The sequence below is a fragment of the Gopherus flavomarginatus genome, chromosome 3 (assembly GCF_025201925.1).
Source record: "Gopherus flavomarginatus isolate rGopFla2 chromosome 3, rGopFla2.mat.asm, whole genome shotgun sequence".
In the NCBI taxonomy this organism is placed as follows: domain Eukaryota; kingdom Metazoa; phylum Chordata; order Testudines; family Testudinidae; genus Gopherus; species Gopherus flavomarginatus.
The window spans coordinates 206,089,615-206,112,739 of record NC_066619.1 but is presented as its reverse complement, the minus strand read 5'-3'; the positions used below and the strand labels follow the sequence as shown (position 1 = coordinate 206,112,739).

Genomic DNA, 23,125 nt, shown 5'->3' with positions numbered 1-23,125 from the left:
AATCTTCTGTTTTAAATCACTTATTTTATTTATACAAGATTTTTAAAGTACATGTTATTGGGAGAGGTGGGAGTGTGTGGCTCAGCAGATTAATAAAGGGGATATGGAACTTTTCACCTCTGTCATTGTGACACTGGCAGACCAACCAACCTGTGTATGACCCATAACAACTTTTAACAAGAGGCATTACAATTATATCAGGACAATTCACTTGTATATGAATTTCAAAGAGATATACTAGATCAGCAATCACAAACCCATACATTTGTAGTAATAGAAATCAAGGGCAGATGGTAAATGTGTTTGTCTGTGTACCTGTATCATGTTAGAGGTTTAACAATGTAAACAAATTAGCTTGTAGATGCTAATTCACTTTTTATGTCTTAATTGCCTTTATATTATGTATGCGACTGGGTTTAGTCAATCCTAAAATCAAAGATGTGAGACACTGCATGAAATTAACAATATTATATATATTGTCTTCAGCTTATCTATGTTATAATGTATCACCAGCAGTTGCCTTATGTTAATCAATGTAACTGGATTACCTTTGCGTGCATAGTAAATAGAACGTTAACTTCACGGTGATCGGACAGTGCATGCTCAACAAAGAAGAATCCTCAGTCATATGCTTTGCTCAAGGCACTTGAAAAACCTGCTTTAGCTATAAAGAGAAACCCTGGGCCTGATCCTTTCATCTCTAGTCTGCTGAACTTTAAATAGGGAAAGTTTAAACCATGGGAGTGAGATCTTCTAAGCAGTTATTTGGCATACCCTGGAAAATACATGGAAAGACTCTAACAGACTTTACATCTAATCTGCTTTTGGATTCTGACCGGTTCGGATAATTCCAAAGAAACTTTTGCAAGCCGGTAGATATAATATCGCTGCTATGATCCCGATCTATAAACACTGAAAATCACTTGTATGTAAACGATTCCTTAATCATTCAATACCTCTCTTCCTTTCTTTTATTAATAAAACTTTAGTTAGTTTATGAATGACTGGCTAACAGCATGATATTTGTGTAAGATCTGAAATATATATTGACCTGATGGTAAGTGTGAAATCCTTTGGGACTGGTTAAACTTTAAGTATAGTGAAAAGGGTTTTCAGTAACCTCTCACTATATTAGACCAGTTTGAGATGGGAGCCAAGGGCTGGAATGCTGAAAGAGGACTGTGTTTGGCTTCTTGTTAACCAATGTGGTGCTACGGAAGCTCTTTGGGTTGGTGAATCTAATTATAGAATGAACCACCAGTTTTGGGGGATTGTCTGCCCTGTTTCTTACAGTCTGCCCTGAGGGTGGCATTCTCAGTATGGCCCATCCCAGGCACCCAGGCACAGTCATCAATTCAAATCTATCTCAGATCTGATTGAGTCTAGAGCATTGTTTTACAAACTATAGATTAAAAAAATTCCTGTCCCCACTAGCAAAAGGACTTAAGCTAGAACCTTGCTGGCAATAACTATACTTCTGATTTCAATGCATATATGACCATAGGCCAGAAGTTACAAACAACTAAAAGGAAAATAAAAAAGGAAGAGAAAGGAAATGCAAAACAGAAACTATGCAATGGAGGAACCAGCAGGGGCGGCGCCAGGCCCCAGCACGCCAAGTGTGTGCTTGGGGCGGCAAGCCACTGGGGGTGCTCTGCCAGTTGCCGTAAGGGCGGCAGGCAGGCTGCCTTTGGCAGCTTGCCTGCGGAGGGTCCGCTGGTCCCCTGGCTTTGGCGGACCTCCCGCAGGCGTGCCTGCAGAGGGTCCGCTGGTCCTGTGGCTTCGGAGGGCTCCCGCAGGCACACCGCCAAAGGCAGCCTGCCTGCCGTGCTTGGGGCGGCAAAATGCCTAGAGCCGCCCCTGGGAACCAGTATTATCATTTTGTCCTTCTGGCTACATCCTGGACTGGCCTTAGATCGCCAGTCCTATCATGACATGGTTACTGATCAGCGGATATATGTTTGCATGGATAGTGAGTCCCCGGCTTATCAAAACCTTATAGCATGGATAGACCAGTTTTAAGTTTGTTTATTAACCCTCTTCACATTGAGCATATGGAGCTATTCAGCCACATGAGACATGATAATTGGAGCTGACCAAGATTTTGATTCTAAATTTACTGGCCTGATTTAGGATTAGTACTAAAGGATATGACAACCCTTTCCATCTCCCATCCCTGAGAAATGCGTGCTTCCTGACGCTCTCATGCTTTTTACAGGTCTTCTAATTCATCTGCCTCTAAGTTCTGTGAATGCATGAATGCAGACAGCTATTCAGGGTCTCTGAAGACAATTCTCTCTGCCTTTTCTATTTTATATGCAGCCTGTCCAAATATTATCTATGTATCATAGTAGCTTACATGCTGCTACTTTGGCTTACCAGAATTACAGTTAATATCTGGTCAGATCCATGCTGAAACATTAAAAAAGGTTAATCTTTTCTCTTTGACAATGAATGTTCTTTGTCAACTGCAAGCTGTAATGTGTGTTCTTTTTCCTCTATAATTAAAGATTTTTGCTAGGATGTGTCTCCAGAGATGCCTTAGGATACAGCCAATCGAGGTTACTGCCCCAGGCCCAGTGCTTTGGGGGATCCTGCACTTCATGAGGAGATGGATGGGAAGGTGAAACGGGAGGCAGGGCAGGCAGGTAGATGGGGGAGGAGGAGCCCCCCCCACCAACCTCCCCCTCCTTCCCAGTGCCTACCACTGATCAGCTATTTCGTCTGGAGGCACTTGGGGGGAGGAGCGAGGGCACACTGCGCTCGGGAGAGGGATCAGAACTGGGCAGGGAAGAGACGGGGTGGGGAAAGGTGGGTTGGGGGTGGGGCCTTGAGGAAGGGATGGAGTGGGGGGGCGGAGCCTGGGCAGAGCATCCCCCAGCAGATAGAAACTCGGCGCCTATGTCCCAGGCACCTCACCCCCCTAGGGACAGCCCTGTGTGTTTCAGTTGGTCCCCTGGCTTGGAGTGTCTGGTGACGAACTTGTTTTGATGAAATAAGAGAACAGATTTTCTACAAAAATACCCCATGTTCCTTTGTTCTGATCTTGCTGCTGCTGCTTTAATTGTTTTAAAGTGAATTTAATGTTCATGAAAGGTGCCAAGTTGATAACTCTGGACTTCTTTATTTACCCACAGTTGCCCTACATTTCAACATCAATATGCATTAGCTCTGAAAGTTCATCTCTGAGTGTCTCATCTCTAAGGGTGAAAGAAAAGTTCACAATCACTCATTTAATCATTGGCCTCTCTGCTGAGAGTGCCTATAGGATGCCAATTATTCTTGAGTCAGTTTGATGGATGGATGGATGGAGGCTGTTCTCAGTGGTAGCAGATGACAGAATAATAAGTAACGGTCTCAAGTTGCAGTGGGGGAGGTTTAGGTTGGACATTAGGAAACACTTTCAGTAAGAGGGTGGTGAAGCACTGAAATGGGTTGTCTAGGGAAGTGGTGGAATCTCCTTCCTTAGTGGTTTTTAAGGTCAGGCTTGACAAAGCCCTGGCTGGGATGTTTTAGTTGGGGTTGGTCCTGCTTTGAGCAAGGGGTTGGACTAGATGACCTCCTGAGGTCTCTTCCAACACTGATATTCTATGATTCTGTGATAAGAACATAAGAACGGCCATACAGTGTCAGACCAAACATCCATCAAGCCCAGTATCCTGTCCTCTGACAGTGGCCAATGGCAGGTGCCCCAAGGTGAATGAATGGACAGGTTATCAATTGATCCATGCCCTGTCACCCAATCCCAGCCTCTGGCAAACAGAGGTTAGGAACACCATTCCTGCGCATCCTGGCTAATAGCCATTGATGGACCTATCTAACTCCCTTTGAACCCTGTTATAGTATTGGTCTTCACAACACCCTCTAGCCAGGAGTTCCAGAGGTTCAGAGTGCATTGCGTGAAGAAATACCTTCTTGTTTTTTTTAAAAAAACCTTCTACTGATTAATTTCATTTGGTGATAGTGAAATGTCTTCATACCACCTGTCTTGTCTACAGTGCAGGGAACATCTTGTATCAGTATTCATATTGTTCTTCCTATTAAAGATTTTTTTTTGCTATGCTGGTTCTCATAACTGAGTTCTTCAGAGCATATATTAATTTTTAAGTCTGCAGTCCATGTGGTGGAAGGTACAGGGCATGTCATGTTCAAACAATATTTCTATTTTTAGCCTTTTGGAAATGACTTTTTATTTATTTGCTTAAATTTTGAGTGAATTTCATCCTCCTGTATGTAAGAAACTAATAGCACTATGTTATGAGGTTCTCATTCACTGCAGGCGGCACTTCATCTTGGCTGCTCTGGGGATTAGTTCCCTTGAACGGCTAATGCCTCCCTCTATGGTTTCTCCACCCATTGTTTTCTCTCACTCTGTAGCCCCTCTTTCACTCTAGGAATCATAGAAGATTAGGGTTGGACGAGATCCCAGGAGGTCATCTAGTCCAACCCCCTGCTAAAAGCAGGACCAACCCCAAACTAAATCATCCCAGCCAGGGCTTTGTCATTCTGGGCCTTAAAAACCTCTAAGGATGGAGATTCCACCAGCTCCCTAGGTAACCCATTCCAGTGCTTCACCAGCCTCCTAGTGAAATAATTTTTCCTAATATCCAACCTAGACCTCCTACACTGCAACTTGAGACCATTTCTCCTTGTTCTGTCATCTGCCACCACTGAAAACAGCCTAGATACATCCTCTTTGGAACTCCACCTTCATGTAGTTGAAGGGTGCTATCAAATCCCCCCTCATTATTCTCTTCTGCAGACTAAATAAGACCAGTTCCCAAGTCTCTCCTCATAAGTCATGTGCCCCAGCCCCTAATCATTTCCATTGCCCTCTGCTGGACTCTCTCCAATTTGTCCACATCCCTTCTGTAGTCTGCAGAACTGCTGCTTAGCCAGTCAGTCCCCAGTCTGTAGCAGTGCATGAGATTCCTTCGTCCTAAGTGCAGGACTCTGCACTTGTCCTTGTTGAACCTCATCAGATTTCTTTTGGCCCAATCCTCCAATTTGTCTAGGTCACTCTGGACCCTATTGCTACCCTCCAGCATATCTACCTCTCCCCACAGCTTAGTGATCTGTGAACTTGCTGAGGGTGCAATCCATCCCATCATCGAGATCATTAATGAAGATGCTGAATAAAACTGATCCTAGGACCGAACCCTGGGTCACTCTGCTTGATACCGGGTGCCAGCTAGACATTGAGCCATTGATCACTACCCATTGAGCAAGACAATCTAGTCAGCTTTCTATCCACCTTATAGTCCATTCACCCAATCCATACTTCTTTAACGTGCTGGCAAGAATACTGTGGTAGACCATATCAAAAGCTTTGCTAAAGTCAAGATATAATGTCACGTCCACCGCTTTCCCCATATCACAGAGCCAGTTATCTCATCATAGAAGGCAATCAGACTGTTTCTGATCACCTTCCTCTCCTTCAAGTGCTTCAAAATGGATTCCTTGAGGACCTGCTCCATGATTTTTCCAGGGACTGAGGTGAGGTTGACCAGTCTGTAGTTCCCTGGATTCTCCTTCTTCCCTTTTTTAAAGATGGGCACTATATTTACCTTTTCCCAATTGTCTGTGACCTCCCCAGATCGCCATGAGTTTTCAAAGATAATGGCCAATGGCTCTGTAGTTACATCAGCCAACTCCCTCAGCACCCTCAGATGCATTGCATCTGGCCCTATGGACTTGTGCATGTCCAGCTGTTCTTTAACCACTGAGGGTTGCTCACCTCTTCTTCATACTGTGCTGCCCAGTGCCGCAGTCTGGGAGCTGACCTTGTCTATGAAGACCAAGGCAAAAAAAGCATTGAGTACTTCAGCTTTTTCCACATCATCTGTCACTAGGTTGCCTCCCCCATTTGGTAAGGATACCACACTTTCCATGTCCTTCTTCTTGTTGCTAACATACCTGTAGAAAATGCTTCTTGTTACCCTTCACATCCCCTTGCTAGCTACAACTCCAGTTGTGCCTTAGCCTTCCTGATTACAGCCCTGCATGGTCGAGCAATAATTTTATACTCCTCCCTAGTCATCTGTCCATTTCCACTTCTTGTAAGCTTCCTTTTTGTGTTTAAGCTCACCGAAGATTTCTCAGTTAAGCCAAGCTGGTCTCCTGCCATATTGGCTATTCTTTCTGCACATCGGGATGGTTTGTTCCTGTGCCCTCAGAAAGGCTTCTTTAAAATACAGCCAGCTCCCCTGGACTCCTCTCCCCCTCATATTAGCCTCCCAGGGGATCCTGCCCATCAGTTCTGTGAGGGAGTCAAAGTCTGCTTTTCTGAAGTCCACAGTCCGTATTCTGCTGCTCTCCTTTCTTCCTGTTGTCAGGATCCTGAACTCGACCATTTCATGGTCACAGTTGCCACCCGCTTCTACTTCTCCTACCAATTCTTCCCTGTTTGTGAGCAGCAGGTCAAGAGGAGCATAGCCCCTAGTTGTTTCCTCCAGCACTTACACCAGGAAGTTGACACCAGGAAGTTGTCCCCAACACTCTCCAAAAACTTCCTGTATTGTCTGTGCACTGCTGTATTGCTCTACCAGCAGATGTCAGGGTGATTGAAGTCCCCATGAGAATCAGGCCTTGTGATTTGGAAACTTCTGTTAGTTGTCTGAAGAAAGCCTCATCCACCTTACCCTCCTGGTCTGGTGGTCTATAGCAGATGCCCACCACAACATCACCCTTGTTGCTCTCACCTCTAAACTTAACCCAAAGACTCTCAACAGGCTTTTCTCCAGTTTCATAGTGGATTGCCAAGCAAACATACTGCTCTCTTACATACAGTGCAATTCCTCCAGCTTTTCTCCCCCATCTGTCCTTCCTGAACAGTTTATACCCATCCATGACGGTGCTCCAGTCATGTGAGTTACCCCACCAAGTCTCTGCTATTCCAATCACATCATAGTTCCTTGACTGTGCCAGGACTTCCAATTCTTCCTGCTTGTTTCCCAGCGTTCTTGCGTTTGCGTACAGGCACCTAAGATAACTAGCTGATTACCCTGCTTTCTCAGTATGAATCTGGAGGCCTGCCCGTCGCACCCTCCACCTTGTGTTTCCTCCTGGTATCCCACTTCCTCTTCATGACTTGGCCCTCCAGCCAGGTCACTATGTGTTTTCCGCTTCCGGGCTATAGAGTCTCACTAGACCCAATGTTCAGGAAATGCCACTTTGTCAGTGGCTAGTGAGGGAACCCGGTCCCACCCAGTATCCGAGTTCTAGCCCAGGGACTCTACAACACGTGACCAAGGTCTGTTCAGTGCTGCTCATTTCTTAGGCTGCTTCCTACTCACCTCCCCACAGGCTCTCTTCTCCACCCTTCCATTTTCAGGGTAGGCCCTTACCTCAGGGCCAGGCTCCTACTCACCGTGGGTTCCCTCCTTCACTCTCTAATACACAGATGGTGGCTGCAAATTTCACTGCAGCCCTTTCCATTGTCAGCTTCCTGGCTTTATATTAGCTCAGCCTACACCTGCTCAAGTGAGCTTCATCCTCCAATCAGGAGCTGTTCCTCCAGCCTAATCCCCTCATATGGGGTCTATCACACTAACTGGCATTTTCTCAGCTTCCTTAACCCTTTCAGGGCTGGTGTGGGGTGAACGCCCCATCACAGACTGTCTTGAGACCAGGCACAGTACAAACACATCCTATGCAAGATTGTCTCACACAAGTCTACTAAAACACCTGTAGAAGAATGGACTCATCACTAGAACAACTCCTTGTGGCTGAGCATGGTGTAGCAGGCTCCTTCCCCTCTAGCACCTGCTGCTAATGGTCACTCCAGCCCTGTGGAAGTCTCTCTCATTGTGACTCAACCCTCTGTCTAGGTCATATTTTGGTTCCACACCCTAAAGGAGAACAGAAAGTTCAACAAACAGTCCAGCGTCCTCACAAAGGTTTTCAGCCCTGACTCTGGGCCCCATGATGCTCTCACTCTTCTCTCAGGGCTCCCTGTCATCCTTGTCCCCTTCTCTGGCCTCATACCACCTCACCAGTGGCTGTTAAGAACACTAGGCCCATGCTTTACACTGGGTTCCACTTTAAGGTCTAGAGCAGGGGTTCTCAAACTGGGGGTCAGGACCCCTCAGGGGGTTGTGATGTTATTACACGGGGGGTTTCAAGCTGTTAGCCTCCACCCCAAACCCTGCTTTGCCTTCAGCATTTATAATGGTGTTAAATATATAAACAAATGTTTTTAATTTATAAGGGGGTCATACTCAGAGGCTTGCTATGTGAAAGGGGTCACCAGTACAATAGTTTGCGAACCACTGGACTAGAGAGTCAAGGTCTGCTCCGTCAGACTCCTTACTGTAGCCTCTCTTTTAGGCCTTCTCCCCACAACTTCTCTAGGTTCATCTTTCTCTCAGAGTTAGGCTTCTTGGGGCTGTTCCCTGGAATCCCCCAATCAACAAAATCCCAAACTAAAAGTACAAATATAACTCCCCTTTTGCCCTCCCTCAGGCTTAAATTTTCATCCCTCTCAGTTGAGCATAGCCAGATTAGTAGGTTTTACCACAAGAGCCTGCCTTCTCTATCCCAGTGGCTGCTCTACATTCTCCTTGCTTCTTGCCAGGCTATTCTACTTACAAGAGGATCCTAGGTCCAACTTTGCCTCTAAGCTTTCTCCTTGACACTCCCATCCCAGAGGGTGACTGCAGAGCTCTTCAGAGCCTCCTTGTGTGCCAGACTTCCTCTTTTTAAACTTATCACTCAGTTCCTTTCCCAGCTGGGACTCATCTTTAATTAAGCCTGGCCTACTCTCCAATTTCAGCCAGGTAGCGTAGCCAGGTGATGGCCCATACTAACGCTTTCAGAGCTTGTGTGGGGTAAACACCTCACCACAACACTCTAGACCTGACCCCAAGCACCCTTATTATTCTAATCCTGGAATCTCACTTAAGCAGAAGGTTTCCATCATATCAAATGCTGCAGAGCTGTGTGGACTATGGTGAAAATATGGACTATTGAAAATTTATTTTTAATTGTGAATAGGATTTCAGTACACATGTCCAGGGTCTGAAGGCACACTATCCACTGTACTGACTAGCTCCCATTTTTTAAACCAATGATTTGTGGCCACATACACTAAGACATCACAGTTGTTAGTGAACTGCATGTATGCACATTTGGGGAGAAAATACAAACCTCTCCCACATGCACACACAAATATTCACACATAGGATAGATGAGTTAGTTTTTGTCATAGATTCACAGACTTTAAGGCCAGAAATCATCTAGTTTGATCTCACCTAATTACCTCTGTACTGAGCCCAATAACTTGTGTTTGACTAGAGAATATCTTCCAGAAAGACATCCAATCTTTATTGAAGACATAAAGAATGGAGAATCCACCACTTCTCTTGATAGGCTAGTCCTTGTAGCAAGGCCAAGAATATTTGTTAAATGAAAACTCTCTTTTTTTTACAAACTTCTCTATTTGCATACTCCAACTCACTTTTTTTTCCACAATAACATTCTGCAAAGTGACATTAACTAGGCAAAAAAATGTTACCTCGCAAATGAGTCAAACCATTGTCAGAGTACTTCACTACACAAGTCAGTCCTGCTGATAACTAAGTGATGGGTGCACCTAAAAAGGTTCAGTGGTTTTGTTTGGTTAATGTTGACTGAAAGGTTACCGAAATTATCTGAAATTTTTGGGTCTGTAAAACTGGGATGGTATTTTTGTGAGTTTTTCAGGACTTTGCCTGTTCAAGTCGCACCAGGAAATATCACAGGGGCAACTTTTTCCATGATAGTGTGACAGTTTCAGAGTAGCATGAAGAAGGCAAACTGAAGCTCAAAAAAAAAAAAAAAAGTCATCTGAATCTTAAGCTTCAGCAAGGAGTCTAATTTGAGTTTCAGGTCAAAAATCTGAACCAATTGCTTTCTCACTTTATTTTTTAATCAACATTATTCACTTATCACTAATGATAATCACTAATACCTAGGTACAGCATGTATAATCATCTTATACTGCAATAAGGCCAGGCAGCATGAAATAATATTTAAGGCAAGAAACACTGAACCTCTCCCAAAGCATTCAAAATATATGAAGGAACCATTCTATACCATCACTGGGGAGGGGAAATGATTTAATAGGTTTTTTTGCCCTTTAGTTTCTGCCCAAGCTACTTAGTGACCATGTGACCCAGCCAGAACTCCATGGCATGACTAGGCTCTATGCTTAAGGAGCACAAGCAGAATCCCCATGAGGGTAGTCTTACTCAGCAGCAGCTTCACAGCACTGCCAACTACCCACAGAGGGGAATCTGTGGCCCAGATTATCATCTCACTTACCCCAGTTTTACCATGATATAACTCTATTGACTGATTGAGTGAAAATTAGGCAGACAGTGATGGGGCCAAATGACCTTGCCTAGAAGCATCGTTTCTGGCTGTTAAGGATAGGAATATGCACCCAAGAAAATCAGGTAGGGGCAAAGCAACCCAGCTGATCATTCAGTTGAGTGTCTTACAACGAACTAAGTGATCTCCAGCCACCTGAGGCCTCCTAAGCACCTGCAGACTGTTCCATATTCTATAACCCCAGGAAAACAGTAGCCTCCACAGGGTCCTCCTGAGAAAGAAAGTGAAGCTTATGCAGAAGGGCAGCGGGAAGAGAGACAATTTTACATGAATTACTGCAATGATTTTGCACTCTGAATCCTGATCACACTTCATCCGAGCGGACTATGTATGCTCCTGGTAAGCTTGCCTTAATAACCTCAGGTTGTGAATAAGGCAGGCTGTCCCACAGTTTCTATATGCATTATCAAAGAACCTTCCAGATTTTACTCTACAATTATATATATTGACCTACAAATTCTGAGTAAATGTATTTGAGAAAAGAAGAATGGATCTTATGAATCCTTCAGTTCTGTAGTCCTGTTCATGTACACTCTGTCAGCATGGCTCTCTTGCTTGCAATGTAATTTTATGTTATGTATTGTGTATGTAGTGAGAGTGTGTGTGTGTGTGTGTGTGTGTGTGTGTATTCTTTCCTCTGGATGTTTATACTATAAGAGTATAGTGTAGCGTTAAGCTAAATTTAAGGTCTTGAATCTTTATTATAAATCTTGTGGTGTTATCATAGCTATTTCATAATTATCTTTGCTTTTTGTATCAAAAGTTCTAATCAGAAGATAAAACTGGAAAATACATCAAGACAGACAGACAAAGATTTGCTCCTCTTCCTAGCAAATGAGTGATGAGTTGGCTGTATTTTCATAAGCAAACATCTATGCTGTTCTCATCTACAATATATTTAATTTTTCTACAGTTCCATTAACTTTGACTATTTATTTACCTGAACAGTATTTATGTTTCACTGAAAAGTGGCCCTCGGGGTATATGTACTAGAAATGAATTAAAAAAAAGTCTTTATTAGCTTACCGCAGTTGTCTTCATCAGCCTGGTTCCCACAGTCATCCACACCATTACAGTGAAGAAGTTGAGGCAAACACTTTGTTATATTGCCACAAGGGAAATATCCCAGAGGGCATATGACTTCATGTCCAGAATCCTGATTTTCTGAAGTACAATGGATAACTAATAAAAAACAAAACAAAGAATGTGCTTTCTTTACACATATATTTTCTCTTTAGCTGAATTACTCAGTTGCATTTGAATGTGAACCTCCAAATTACTACACATATTAGTTTGCCTTGTGTGTAATTATAATACTGTATCACCAATGTTAACAGAGGAAGAAATATTCATGAGTCACAAGGTAACTAAAATTACAGAGTAATTTCTTCCCCCCACATCCTAGGGCATACTGAAAACACTAGAAAGAGTACAAGCAAAGTGTTCTAGAGCCATTACCTAAAAGGATGGTCTCCTGTTGTGCTGGACATTAATTTGTTGTAGCAATATACCAAATGAGCTGTGTAGATATGGAAAGCATTAAGTTGTGCTGGAACTTCTGATCCAGTAGAAATAAATTAAAGATGTACATCAGACATGTGTTTTATCGAATTTATACCAGGTAAAATGTAATTATTATAAACAAATGATAAGAGAGCAAAAATATCAAAAGAACAGGACAATGACATGGCTTGGCTAAATGATAAATAAGAGGTGATATAAATATAGTATTTGAAAGGTGTAAACTGTTTAGTTCCCTTTGGATCGTAGGCCCCCAGCCCTGGCAAATCAGCTGTGTTGCCTGGATGCAGCACCTTCCCAATTAATGGCCCAATCATTAATTCTTTACCTCTCGTCAAGCTGTTTATCCAGACATGTCTTATCTTTGACCATTATTTTAGTGGCTGATTGCTCCTCCTAACAGACCCTTGTGAGTTAACTCCAAGCAGATAAACTGAAGTACAAATAATATTAATAAAAAAAATACAGATCTTCCCCATGTTATCCACAGATAGCAAAAGTAAAATCAGGAAAAGACAAACTATGCAAGTGTTCCGGGCAAACCAATAACATCACTAGGAAAACTCACCCAGAAAACTGAGGAACATAGAAATTTTACATAATGTTAAGAAACAATATTGTGTCCTGTGTATAAATAATAGCACTAAATTGATTCACTTTTCATTAGTTAGCTGAGTACTTGTGGTAGAAGGAGTTTTAGTTAATGGAAAGTGAGTGTGCGCTCTGGTGTTTTGTTCCGTAAGGACCACATACAAGGGAAACTTCAGTGGTAGCTAAAAAGACAAGGGAGAGTCTCCCAGGGAAAATAAAGCACAAAAGAGCCTTCTCTTAACTTTACATATATATTTCAAACATATAGCCGGGTGCTTCGAACTGGCAGAGTCCTCTATTATAGGGGTTGATCCTGTGCCCATTGAAGTCAAGCTCCCATTGATTTCAACGTGGCACACAGAGCTAGATTTTCAACGGTATTGAGGCACCTAAAGATGCAGACAGGCACTGTTAGACGCTAGCTGGCTCTTTAAGAGGAGTTAGGCTCAGTCTCACCCACAACAGGTCAATCACCCTCCCAGCTGGTCCTGACTGAATAGGGATCAGAAGATCTGGTCTGTTACTGGGTCCATCTGGGAAGAGGTCATAGGGTTATTATAAAAAGGTTGGGCAAGCTCAGCCAAACGGAGAGTGACAGAATGGTGCTGCTTGCTCTGGGAGGTCCAGACAGGTTGGGAGCAAAGCAAGGGTAGATCCCTGGAGCAGAAGTGGAAGTGCCTGGTGGAAAGCAGCAGGTAGAAGACTACTATGTCTCATGTTTCATCTGGGACTTTGATTAGTCTGGGAGAGAAATGAGCTCTGGAGGAATGCCATCAGGTGGTAGAGGGACATCTACATAGAACATATCACTGGACATCAGCAATAACAGGAGGGATGAGAAGCGCAGTCAGGAAAGTAACAAATACTTTCCTCATGAATTGTATTTTCTAAATGGACAAGCAAGCTAATTCTCAATTACTAAGGGGCAATCTCCACTCATTGATATATTTTGCTTTCCACAACCAAATCTCCTTACAACTTTTCATGAGTGATGTACCAGAATATTCGGATTCTAATATCTAAACTGTATTGTTAAATCTATTCACCAAGATTTGGGTTTTTGCTGATTGTGTACTCTATGTATCATATGAATTTTAAAAACAAGCTCCGTATTTGTGGATAATATAAGCACTATACCCAGATGTACAGACACTCTTTCCCCAAACTATCTATAATATAATTATTTTAACTTCAGCTTTAATAAAAATTTTAAATATGTTTTTATCTGTTAAAAATCAGGGTGAGATTCTATTATTAGATAGATAATTAGACAATAATATTTGTAAGCAGAGGGGCACGTTGATTTGCTGGTTAGGGTACAGCACCAGGAAATTATTCCTTGCTAAGCCATAGATTTTCTGTGTGATCCTGAGTAAAGTAACTTATGGAGCTAGCTGGAAATTTTGTGTATAATTTTCAAAGTTTTCCTTAGAATTTTATTCAGGGTTTGGCAACTGAAATGTAAGTGTTTGAGGTTTAAATCTCTAATAGGTTGAGCAAAATATTGGCAAGAAATGTTTTCAGGTTCCGCTTTTCAGCTGATAGAAAAAACAACAAAAACAATTTTTCTCTACAAAAAAAAATCATTTAAGCAAATAGCCATTTCCCATTGAAAAAGCATGTTGACAGAAATTTTTGATCATATCTAGTCATTTAGCAGAATCTGTTTCCCTATCTGTAAAACAACGTGGACAGTAGTTCTTGCTATGGCTCCTGGTGAGGCAGGGCTAACTTTATTAATGTTTGTAAAGCACGGAGATTCTCAGATAGAAAATACTAAAGGGCAAAATATATTATTGTTAATTTAAAACTATCTACACTGAGATAGGTTCGTAAATATTTTAAACCAGAAGTAACTTTAAGCTCCACTGGCTCAAGAGGTTTCCCAGGTCTGTATAGTTCAACTCAAATAGTTGGCAGTATTACTGTACACGTGTCTTAACAGTCTTCAGTTTAGCATTACCTGAATAAATCTTGTTTTCCAATGGACCAGGACATGCTATCCATTGAAAAAACCACACTGATTACATTTTCCAATGTAAACAGAAACCTTTTCATCTGCAACTAACTACAGCCTTGTTTCAGATATTTTTGTCATGCCTGGGTAATATTTAGCAATATACTCAAACTCCCTGCCCAAATTATTGGTAATATTGAGCAATACCTCTTGGCAGAAAAAAGGAATACAAAATGTCAGTCACATGGGCCTTAAGCCAGACTAATAGCATATCCGTATTACTAAAGCCTCAATCCTGCAAATGCTTGTAAATGCATGAAGCCACTAGCACCACTCATTTACCTAAAGTCAATTATGTGCCTGATTGTTTGCAGGACTGTTGCCTAAGCCTGACTTTTCTCCAATTTCTCCCTTCTCCCCAGTTGCAGAGTCCAATTTATGTATTAATTAGACTGTGTGACCAGCAAGGAATATTTTTTTAATGGGCTTGTCTGTTTTTGTTTCTCTGTGAGGTATAATTAAGTGTTGTTTTCTTTTTAAATAAATTCTACTTGCTTACTATCAGCAACGTCAAACTTGGTTTCCCTAAAGTTTGATGGAAAAACTGTGACGGCTTCCATGCACCTTCACTGAGTTCCAAAACCTTAACTGAAGGGACAGGGCTGCCTGAATGTTTAGCAAACCTTCACCCATAATGTTAGCTAGCTATTAACAGTAAGCATGAACAGAACAAAACAAAACCAATGGCCCAGCTCCTCAGCAGGTATAAATCAATGCAGCATCACTCACCATCTCCCATGGACATACGCCAGATTAAACCAGCTGAGGATCTGATCCAGAGAATTTTGAATAATTGACTAGAAATTCCCTCCTCATTCAGTTACTTAACTGTCAAACTCCTGTGGGTTTTTTTATGTAATTTTTGTGTTAGTTTTTCAGTTAACATAGTGTCTTTCAGGACAGATAAAACCTGAATTTCTAATGTGAAAAACAAAACAACCCCACACCAGGCCTCCTTTATAAATCATAAGGAAGAAAAAATAAAATAAAAAGGACACTGGCCCCATATTTATTTTTGTCTTTGTAGGGCATCTTTAACATTGCTGGATGGTTTCTGTCAAGGTGTGCCCTCCACTCTGAACTTTAGAGTACAGATGTGGGGACCTGCATGAATAACCCCTAAGCTTATTTTTACCACTTAGGCAAAACAGTCGCTGCCATCACCAAATGTTTTAAAAAAATGTTTGAGGGAGAGCCATTTGGGAACTCTGCCTTTCCCCAGATTTCCCCAGTCCTTATCCTCCCTTTCCTGGCATGATTTGACTAATTTCCCTTCCCCAAGTCTCTATACCCTTTTTCCTGGGTAGACTCAAGAAAATTCCCCCCCTCCACTTCCTGCTGAGCCCAGATCCAAGATTTTGGATCTTAAAACAAGGAAAAATCAATCAGGTTCTTAAAAGAAGACTTCTAATTAAAGAAAAAGGGTGAAAGGATTAGAAGGCAAGATGATCTCACAGACAACAGACTCGAAACACAGAGGATTTCCATGTGTAAAACCTTAAAAAGTTACAAAAAAACCCACAAATTTGATTCTCCCTCTATGTTTGCAAAAGAAATGAAAAAGAGAAAAATAAAGAAATCTACCACATTCTTATCTAAATACTCACTAATTTAAACAATGCTTACATGGTTGTTTTCTGGATCTCTGACTCAAGCAAAAGCACACACAGAACAGACACAAGACTTTTTCCCTCTTTGAAAGTAACTTATCTTCTTATTGGTCCTGCTGGTCAGGTGTCAGCTAGGTTATGTGAGCTTCTTAACCCTTTAGAGGTAAAAGAGGAATTAACCCTTAGCTGTCTGTTTATGATAGTTTCCTATGTGGGATATTATCCTGTTACTCCTAACTTACTATAGAGATTATTCATCTCAATGACTCATACTTATTGCAGGGTGAAATGATATAAGAGATTCCAGGGAACTAGGCACTTTCTTCAAGAAGGCTCCAGGATTTAGTTATTATTATGGTAACATGCATTTATTTCCTAGCATTTCCTTTCTCCTTTCATCTCTTACTCACAGCATCAGAGGGTGACATTTTATAGCAACTTCTTCACAAGCTCAAGCTTTGGATTCTAAAGTCTTAGCCTAATGCTTGATTACCATCATGCAGCTGTACAAATTATCAGGCATGAAATAACAATTCATTCTCAAACTGGTGTTCGAAAAAAGAAAGATTTCTGGAGAACAGCCTACTAGATTGTTCACAGAGAAATTTTAGGAGATTGATATATTTTGCTTTCCACAACCAACTCTCTGTACAACTCTTCATGAAAGATGTACCTGAGTATTCGGATTGTAATATATAAACTGTGTTCTTAAATTTAATCACCTAATTTGGGTAATTGCTGATTATGTACCCTATGTATCATATGACTTTTAAAAACAAGCTCTGTATTTGTGGATATTCTAAGCACTATACTCAGATGTACAGACACTCTTTTCTCAACCTATGTATTACACTTTTTTTTAACATTAGCTTTACTAAATTTTTTTAATCACCTACAACTATTTTGAAAATGAATTTCATTAAATGTCAAATGCATTTGTCCTAGTTGAAGATTGAGCCCATAGCAAAATTAGCTTTAAAAAAAAAAGCTTTTTTTTTTACATCAGAATGTTTTTCTGAAAATTCTTAGTTCCTGTAAACTTATAATGAAATTGTCACATCAATCGTAACCACAGCAATAAGACTATAATTTTCTAATGATTTTTAATATAGATGCCTACACTATTATATATTGCTTTTGAACAAATTTAATACATATGAATAATATATTTTAAAAGTCAAATTGTCAAAAAGGATGGTGGAATCTGGAAAGTTCCCACCTTCCTACAACCAGAATATACATATACTTTGATGTAATCTAAATCTATTCATTTCCTTGGATTTGGCTTTTTTGGGTAAATCAAACTGCAACAAAGCACAAACCAAAGCCCAAATGTTCCCCTAAGTCTGGCCATTTGTAGAATTTTCATGCAAGTTCTTCTGTTTCATTTCCTAGTTTCTCCTCCTTTAGCAGAAAGAAGCTCCAACCACCTTGTTATAATCAACCTCTTTTTTGAGAGTGCACATTACAGTTGCTGTCAGTACATTTAAATTTCAGTTTATACTTTCAAAACAAACCACCCAATTCTCTTATTTCATGACAAGGATATTTAATCCAATGAAGAATATTGTTTAATTATGCAACACTAGTGCCTTGCAGCATTTGAAATACTCGCATAATCTTCACTAGTTCTGTTGCATTGCTTGCTCAGATAGTACTGCTGCCTCTGAAATATGTGATCATTTTGCCGGACTAGTAGCAAATTTTGTATTCACCTCTTACTGGATATCATGCATTTATTTCTTTGTGGCATTTAATTCCTGTTCCCATTCTTATCCTAGATCGGGGTAAATTTTTCAATAGCATCTATGTGATTTAGGAGCCCAAGCCCCATTTTCAAAAGCAACTTAGATACCTAAGAGCATAGGTCTTATTAAAGCTTAGATATGTTCAGATAATCTTATATGTGGTTTCTTGTTGTCCCCATTAGTGTTTTATTCAGAGGATAAATGCACTGTTCATTAACCTTCTCCGATGCTCTGGGCTCAGATTCAGAATGCCGTATTCCAGCCTGCTCCAACTTGCCCACACCAACCTCCAGTATCGGTGCAGAATTCAGCACACAAGCTACATGTCAGGTTCTATATGTGCAGAACTTGAGTGTCTAAAGCCACAACCAGCAAAAAGATGTGAACAGCTAGCCAACTGGAGTTTGTCCGGATGGAGTAAATTGCAGGATCTGGAGCCTGAGCAACTGGTGAGCTATCAAACACTTTCCATGAACATTTTCATTTGATTGAAAGCCCAAATCTTTGGGTTGAAAACCCAAACCCTGTCTTAATTTACCTAATCTTGCAATTCTGCACAAGAGGGTGCATGATCCTATTAAATTAACTGCTCTAGTTCACTTCATTATAGGTATCAAAGGACAGTTCCATATTGATGTTAAATCAAGAGAGAGGGAAACATTTAATTTTTGTAATTTTTATTGTGAATTAATTAGTTATTTTTGCAATCTCATATTTATATCAAGCTTCGAAGGTACCTCTCTTGTTTTATAGGTTGTTTCTCATTCACAGCCCATCCAGGATAGAACAGCTCACCTTTGCTTCTTAGTCCTATGGCCCAAAATTGAACTGTTAAATCCCAGGACACCCTATAATGCAAAAGAAGTACCATCAGGAACCATATAAATTAACTTTGACAATCTGATCATCAATATGGCTTTGATTAATATTTTCAAATAGTTGAGATTCATGATGTGTAAAATTGGGCCACGTCTGTATATGTCACATATATTTGGCAGAAATGGCCAAATTTTCAAAGGTGTCTTTAAATTTATCCACACATTTTGTGGATATAAACAGACGTGTCTTTAGAGCTTGCATGTGCACTCACAAATCAGGTAGACAGAAAGTTAAAAGAGAAGAAGGAAGAAAAAAACCTAAGGGATTATAGTAACGAGGGACACGTAAGAACCTAGATACATAAGCAGAAAGGAGTGAAAAAAATGTAGAGAAGGAAAAGTTATTCAAGGCCTTAGCTGTGAGAAAAAGATGTCTGAACTTGATGAGGAAGATAAATATATACCAGAGCAAAGCTTGGTTTTCTCTAGCACTTTTCATCCACATATTTTGTTAATAAAGTGGTATAGAGCAATAACATTGTGTAAATGCTATATAGATTGCCCTCTTAAGTATCAGCTCAGCCAGTCACATGCAGTTTAGCTGTGATCACCCTGCATGGATAAAACTATTTCTTCACAATGTCCACAGTGGATTTTGGAGCTGTATTTTCTATACATCTGGCATCAAGTAAATGAGAAATAGATGAATTGTTATTTATACATAGGACATCCCAGACATGAACAAACATCTTGCCTGCAATGCACGTCATCTCACATAAGAAAGGACTAATATACTCAACTAAATATTCACGGCCCTGCACAACTATACTCTTGCCTACATCTTTGTTCTCTTGCCTCTTACTCTGTCTTTTGCTGCCTATGGAAACATGATTAAAACAGGGTCTCCCTTAGCCAAAGTGGAGTTATGATGCCTGGATTGCATCAGCCAAATACCAAAGACAAATAGGGAACCTCAGTTGGTTCTCTTCTTAGCTTCATCCTTTTCCTTCAGATTGTTCCTCCCTGACACACACTACAAGGTTCAGTTCCAAAATCTACATAATATGCCCTGGTAATTGTTCGTTATGGAAAAATGAATTTTAAACTGCCGTCCTACCCCTGCTCCTTTGACATCATTGTGCTCAGGACAGGCAATTAGAATAGAAGAATATCAGGGTTGGAAGAGAACTCAGGAGGTCATCTAGTCCAACCCCCGGCTCAAAGCAAGACCAATCCCCAACTAAATCATCCCAGCCAGAGCTTTGTCAAGCCTGACTTTAAAAACTACTAAGGAAGGAGATTCCACCACCTCCTAAGCAACCCATTCCAGTGCTTCACCACGCTCCTAGTGAAAGATTTTTTTCTAATATCCAACCTAAACCTCCCCCACTGCAACTTGAGACCATTACTCCTTCTTCTGTTGTCTGCTACCACTGAGAACAGCCTAGATCCATCCTCTTTGGAACCCCCTTTTAGGTAGTTGAAAGCAGCTATCAAATCCTCCCTCATTCTTCTCTTCTGCAGACTAAACAATCCCAGTTCTCTCTTCATAAGTTATGTGCTCCAGCCCCCTAATCGTTTTTGTGGCCCTCCACTGGACTCTTTCCAATTTTTCCACATCCTTGTAGTGTGGGGCCCAAAACTGGACACAGTACTCCAGATAGGGCCTCATCAATGTCGAATAGAGGGGAATGATCACATTCCTCGATCTGCTGGCAGTGCCCCTACTTATACAGCCCAAAATGCCATTAGCCTTCTTGGCAAAAGGGCACACTGTTGAGTCATATCTAGCTTCTCGTCCACTGTAACCCCTAGGTCCTTTTCTGCAGAACTGATGCCTAGCCACTCGGTCACTAGTCTGTAGCAGTGCATGGGAATCTTCTGTCCTCAGTGCAGGACTCTTCTGGTTACTCTTAACATCTCTTGCTAGCTGTAACTCCAAGTGTGATTTGTCCTTCCTGATTTCACTCCTGCATACCTGAGCAATATTTTTAATGCTCCTCCCTGGTCATTTGTCCAAACTTCCACTTCTTGTAAGCTTCTTTTTTGTGTTTTAGATCAGCAAGGATTTCACTGTTAAGCCAAGCTGGTTGCCTGCCATATTTAATATTCTTTCTACACACTGGGATGGTTTGTTCTTGCAACCTCAATAAGGATTCTTTGAAATACAGCCAGCTCTCCTATTTTCCCAGGGGATCCTGCCCATCAGTTCCCTGAGGGAGTCAAAGTCTGCTTTTCTAAAGCCCACAGTCTGTATTCTGCTGCTCTTCTTTCTTCCTTGTGTCAGGATCCTAAACTTGACCATCTCATGGTCACTGCCTCCCAGGTTCCCATCCACTTTTCTTCCCCTACTAATTCTTCCCTGTTTATGAGCAGCAGGTCAAGAAGAACTCTGCCCCTAGCTGGTTTCTCCAGCACTTGCACCAGAAAATTGTCCCCTACACTTTCCAAAAACTTCCTGGATTGTCTGTGCACCTGTGTATTCCTCTCCCAGCAGATATCAGGGTGATTAAAGTCTCCCATGAGAACCAGGGCCTGCGATCTAGTAACTTCTGCTAGTTCCTGGAAGAAAGCCTCATCTACCTCATCCCTCAGGTCTGGTGGTCTATAGCAGACTCCCACCATGACATCCCTCTTGTTGCTCACAGTTCTAAACTTAATCCAGAGACTCTTGGTTTTTCTGTATTTTCATACCAGAGCCCTGAGCAGCCATACTGCTCTCTTACATACATTGCAACTCCCCCACCTTTTCTGCCTCGCCTGTCCTTCTTGAACAGTTTATATCCATCTATGACAGTATTCCAGTCATGTGAGTTATCCCACCCAGTCTCTGTTATTCCAATCACATCATAGTTCCTCGACTGCCAGGACTTCTGGTTCTTCCGGCTTGGTTCCCAGGCTTCCTGCATTTGTGCTTCTTCTAGCTCAGTGGTTCTCAACCTGTTTATCATTGTGGGCTGTATATGTGGCTCACAATGTGTTATGTGGGCTGCATCCAATACAACCTTTATGGCCCTGAGGATGTCACATGGGCCGCAGCGGTGTGCTGATTGGGCCACAGGTTGAGAACCACTGCTCTAGCTGGATGGAGGGAGATAGCTAACCTTTTTCCTGCTGAACTCTGGATGATGGGGCAAATCTAGCCCAGGGACAGAGAGGAGGCAGCTTGTGCTTTTCTTATTCAGAGATAGCTAGTTGCTTGGTTTGCTTCCTGAGGCAAAGATGCCCTAGCTTTTGCTCTTGTTGCAATGGATGCAAAATCCCTGGGGTGCAAGACTGTTCTTGCCACACCTTCCCAAGCTCCTATTTGTATTACTCCCATTTAAAGAGGAGAAAATGAAATGAGAGAATGCATAAGGGCAGGCCATGCGAAGGGTGTACCTGAGAGAGCTAAGAGAATATGTTTAACTGTTGAACTAAAAAGATGCAACTCTTTCATTACTTTTGCAAGACATTACTTGGGCTTTATTCTGCTTACAGCCTAGTATCAAAGTAAGGTTATGGAGATGTTTCCTGTTTGGTTTTGCTACTTCCATCTTCTTTTTCTAATGCTCTAGAGGAGTGGTAAATTCACATGGCTTTTTGTCATTTCTCTAAAGCAAATGAATAAGAATTCAAATATAGACTACAAAAACAGCACATGCTGACTAAATGTCAAGAGTCCTGAAAAATGAAATTAATCAAAACAGTATGATTCACTGCTTGGTATTCAATAGCACATCAGCTTCAAGCACATTATTATACTCATATAAAGGAACAAAAAAGGAGTAAGGAAAAGGTTTTTAATTCTTCTATTTTTAACAAATAAAGCTCAACCTCATTGAACATGAATGAATGAATTCAAAATGAATCTCAAATCCTCTAGGTATTAGGCTGAAAGCCAGCAGATCCTGTTCTTTCTTCCAAACTGGAGCGACTAGCAGTCTGGCTTTTGAAAGTGGAAGCCCTTTTGAAAGTACAGAGGCTTGAGAAAACCCAGCTGCTAGTTGCATAAAGGGGCTTTTCTGAAAAACACGAGCTATCAGATGAGTAAAGAGAGAAGCAAGGTGGTGGTACTGGAAAAGCCATAACAACTTTTTCAACACTGTAAGTACAAGTGGCAATAGCTGTTGAACATACAAAGGATTCAAGGGAATGTTGTGACCTTGCAGCAGCCTGCAATACTTTGCTGATGACAGGCTCATCAGTGATCGACTGGGGAATTTTTGAGGTGAGAGGCCATTATTCATTACAGTGCTGAAAAAGGTATCTCCCAGTTCCTAAGATTAACAACAAGACCTGAGCAAATAGTGCAACAAATTATTCACAAATCATTCACATTGCAAAATAAATTCATGTTGTCATAGTTGATGCCCGATGAAGAGTCAGAAGCATGAGAATCTGTGCATCCAAGAGCAGAGGATAGAAATGCCAGGAGCTGGAGAATCACCAGGGGGCAACAAGAGAGTC

At 41.4% G+C, this 23,125-nt stretch overlaps 1 protein-coding gene across 2 annotated transcripts in view; it reads right to left on the bottom strand.

The window, feature by feature from the left end:
- The window catches only part of RXFP1 (relaxin family peptide receptor 1), a 90,150-nt gene that overhangs the window by 53,707 nt on the left and 13,318 nt on the right, over positions 1 to 23,125 (bottom strand). Inside the window, exons 2-3 of one of the 2 annotated variants that reach the window (XM_050946373.1) lie at positions 18,654 to 18,706; positions 11,398 to 11,553 (exon numbers count right to left, since the gene is read on the bottom strand). Coding sequence is in view for 1 of the 2 variants with exons in the window: in XM_050946371.1 (XP_050802328.1) it covers positions 11,398 to 11,553 (156 nt within the window). In the remaining variant the exon portion in view is untranslated. The remainder of the gene's footprint in view (positions 1 to 11,397; positions 11,554 to 18,653; positions 18,707 to 23,125) is intronic. The other variant, XM_050946371.1, reaches the window with a different exon arrangement.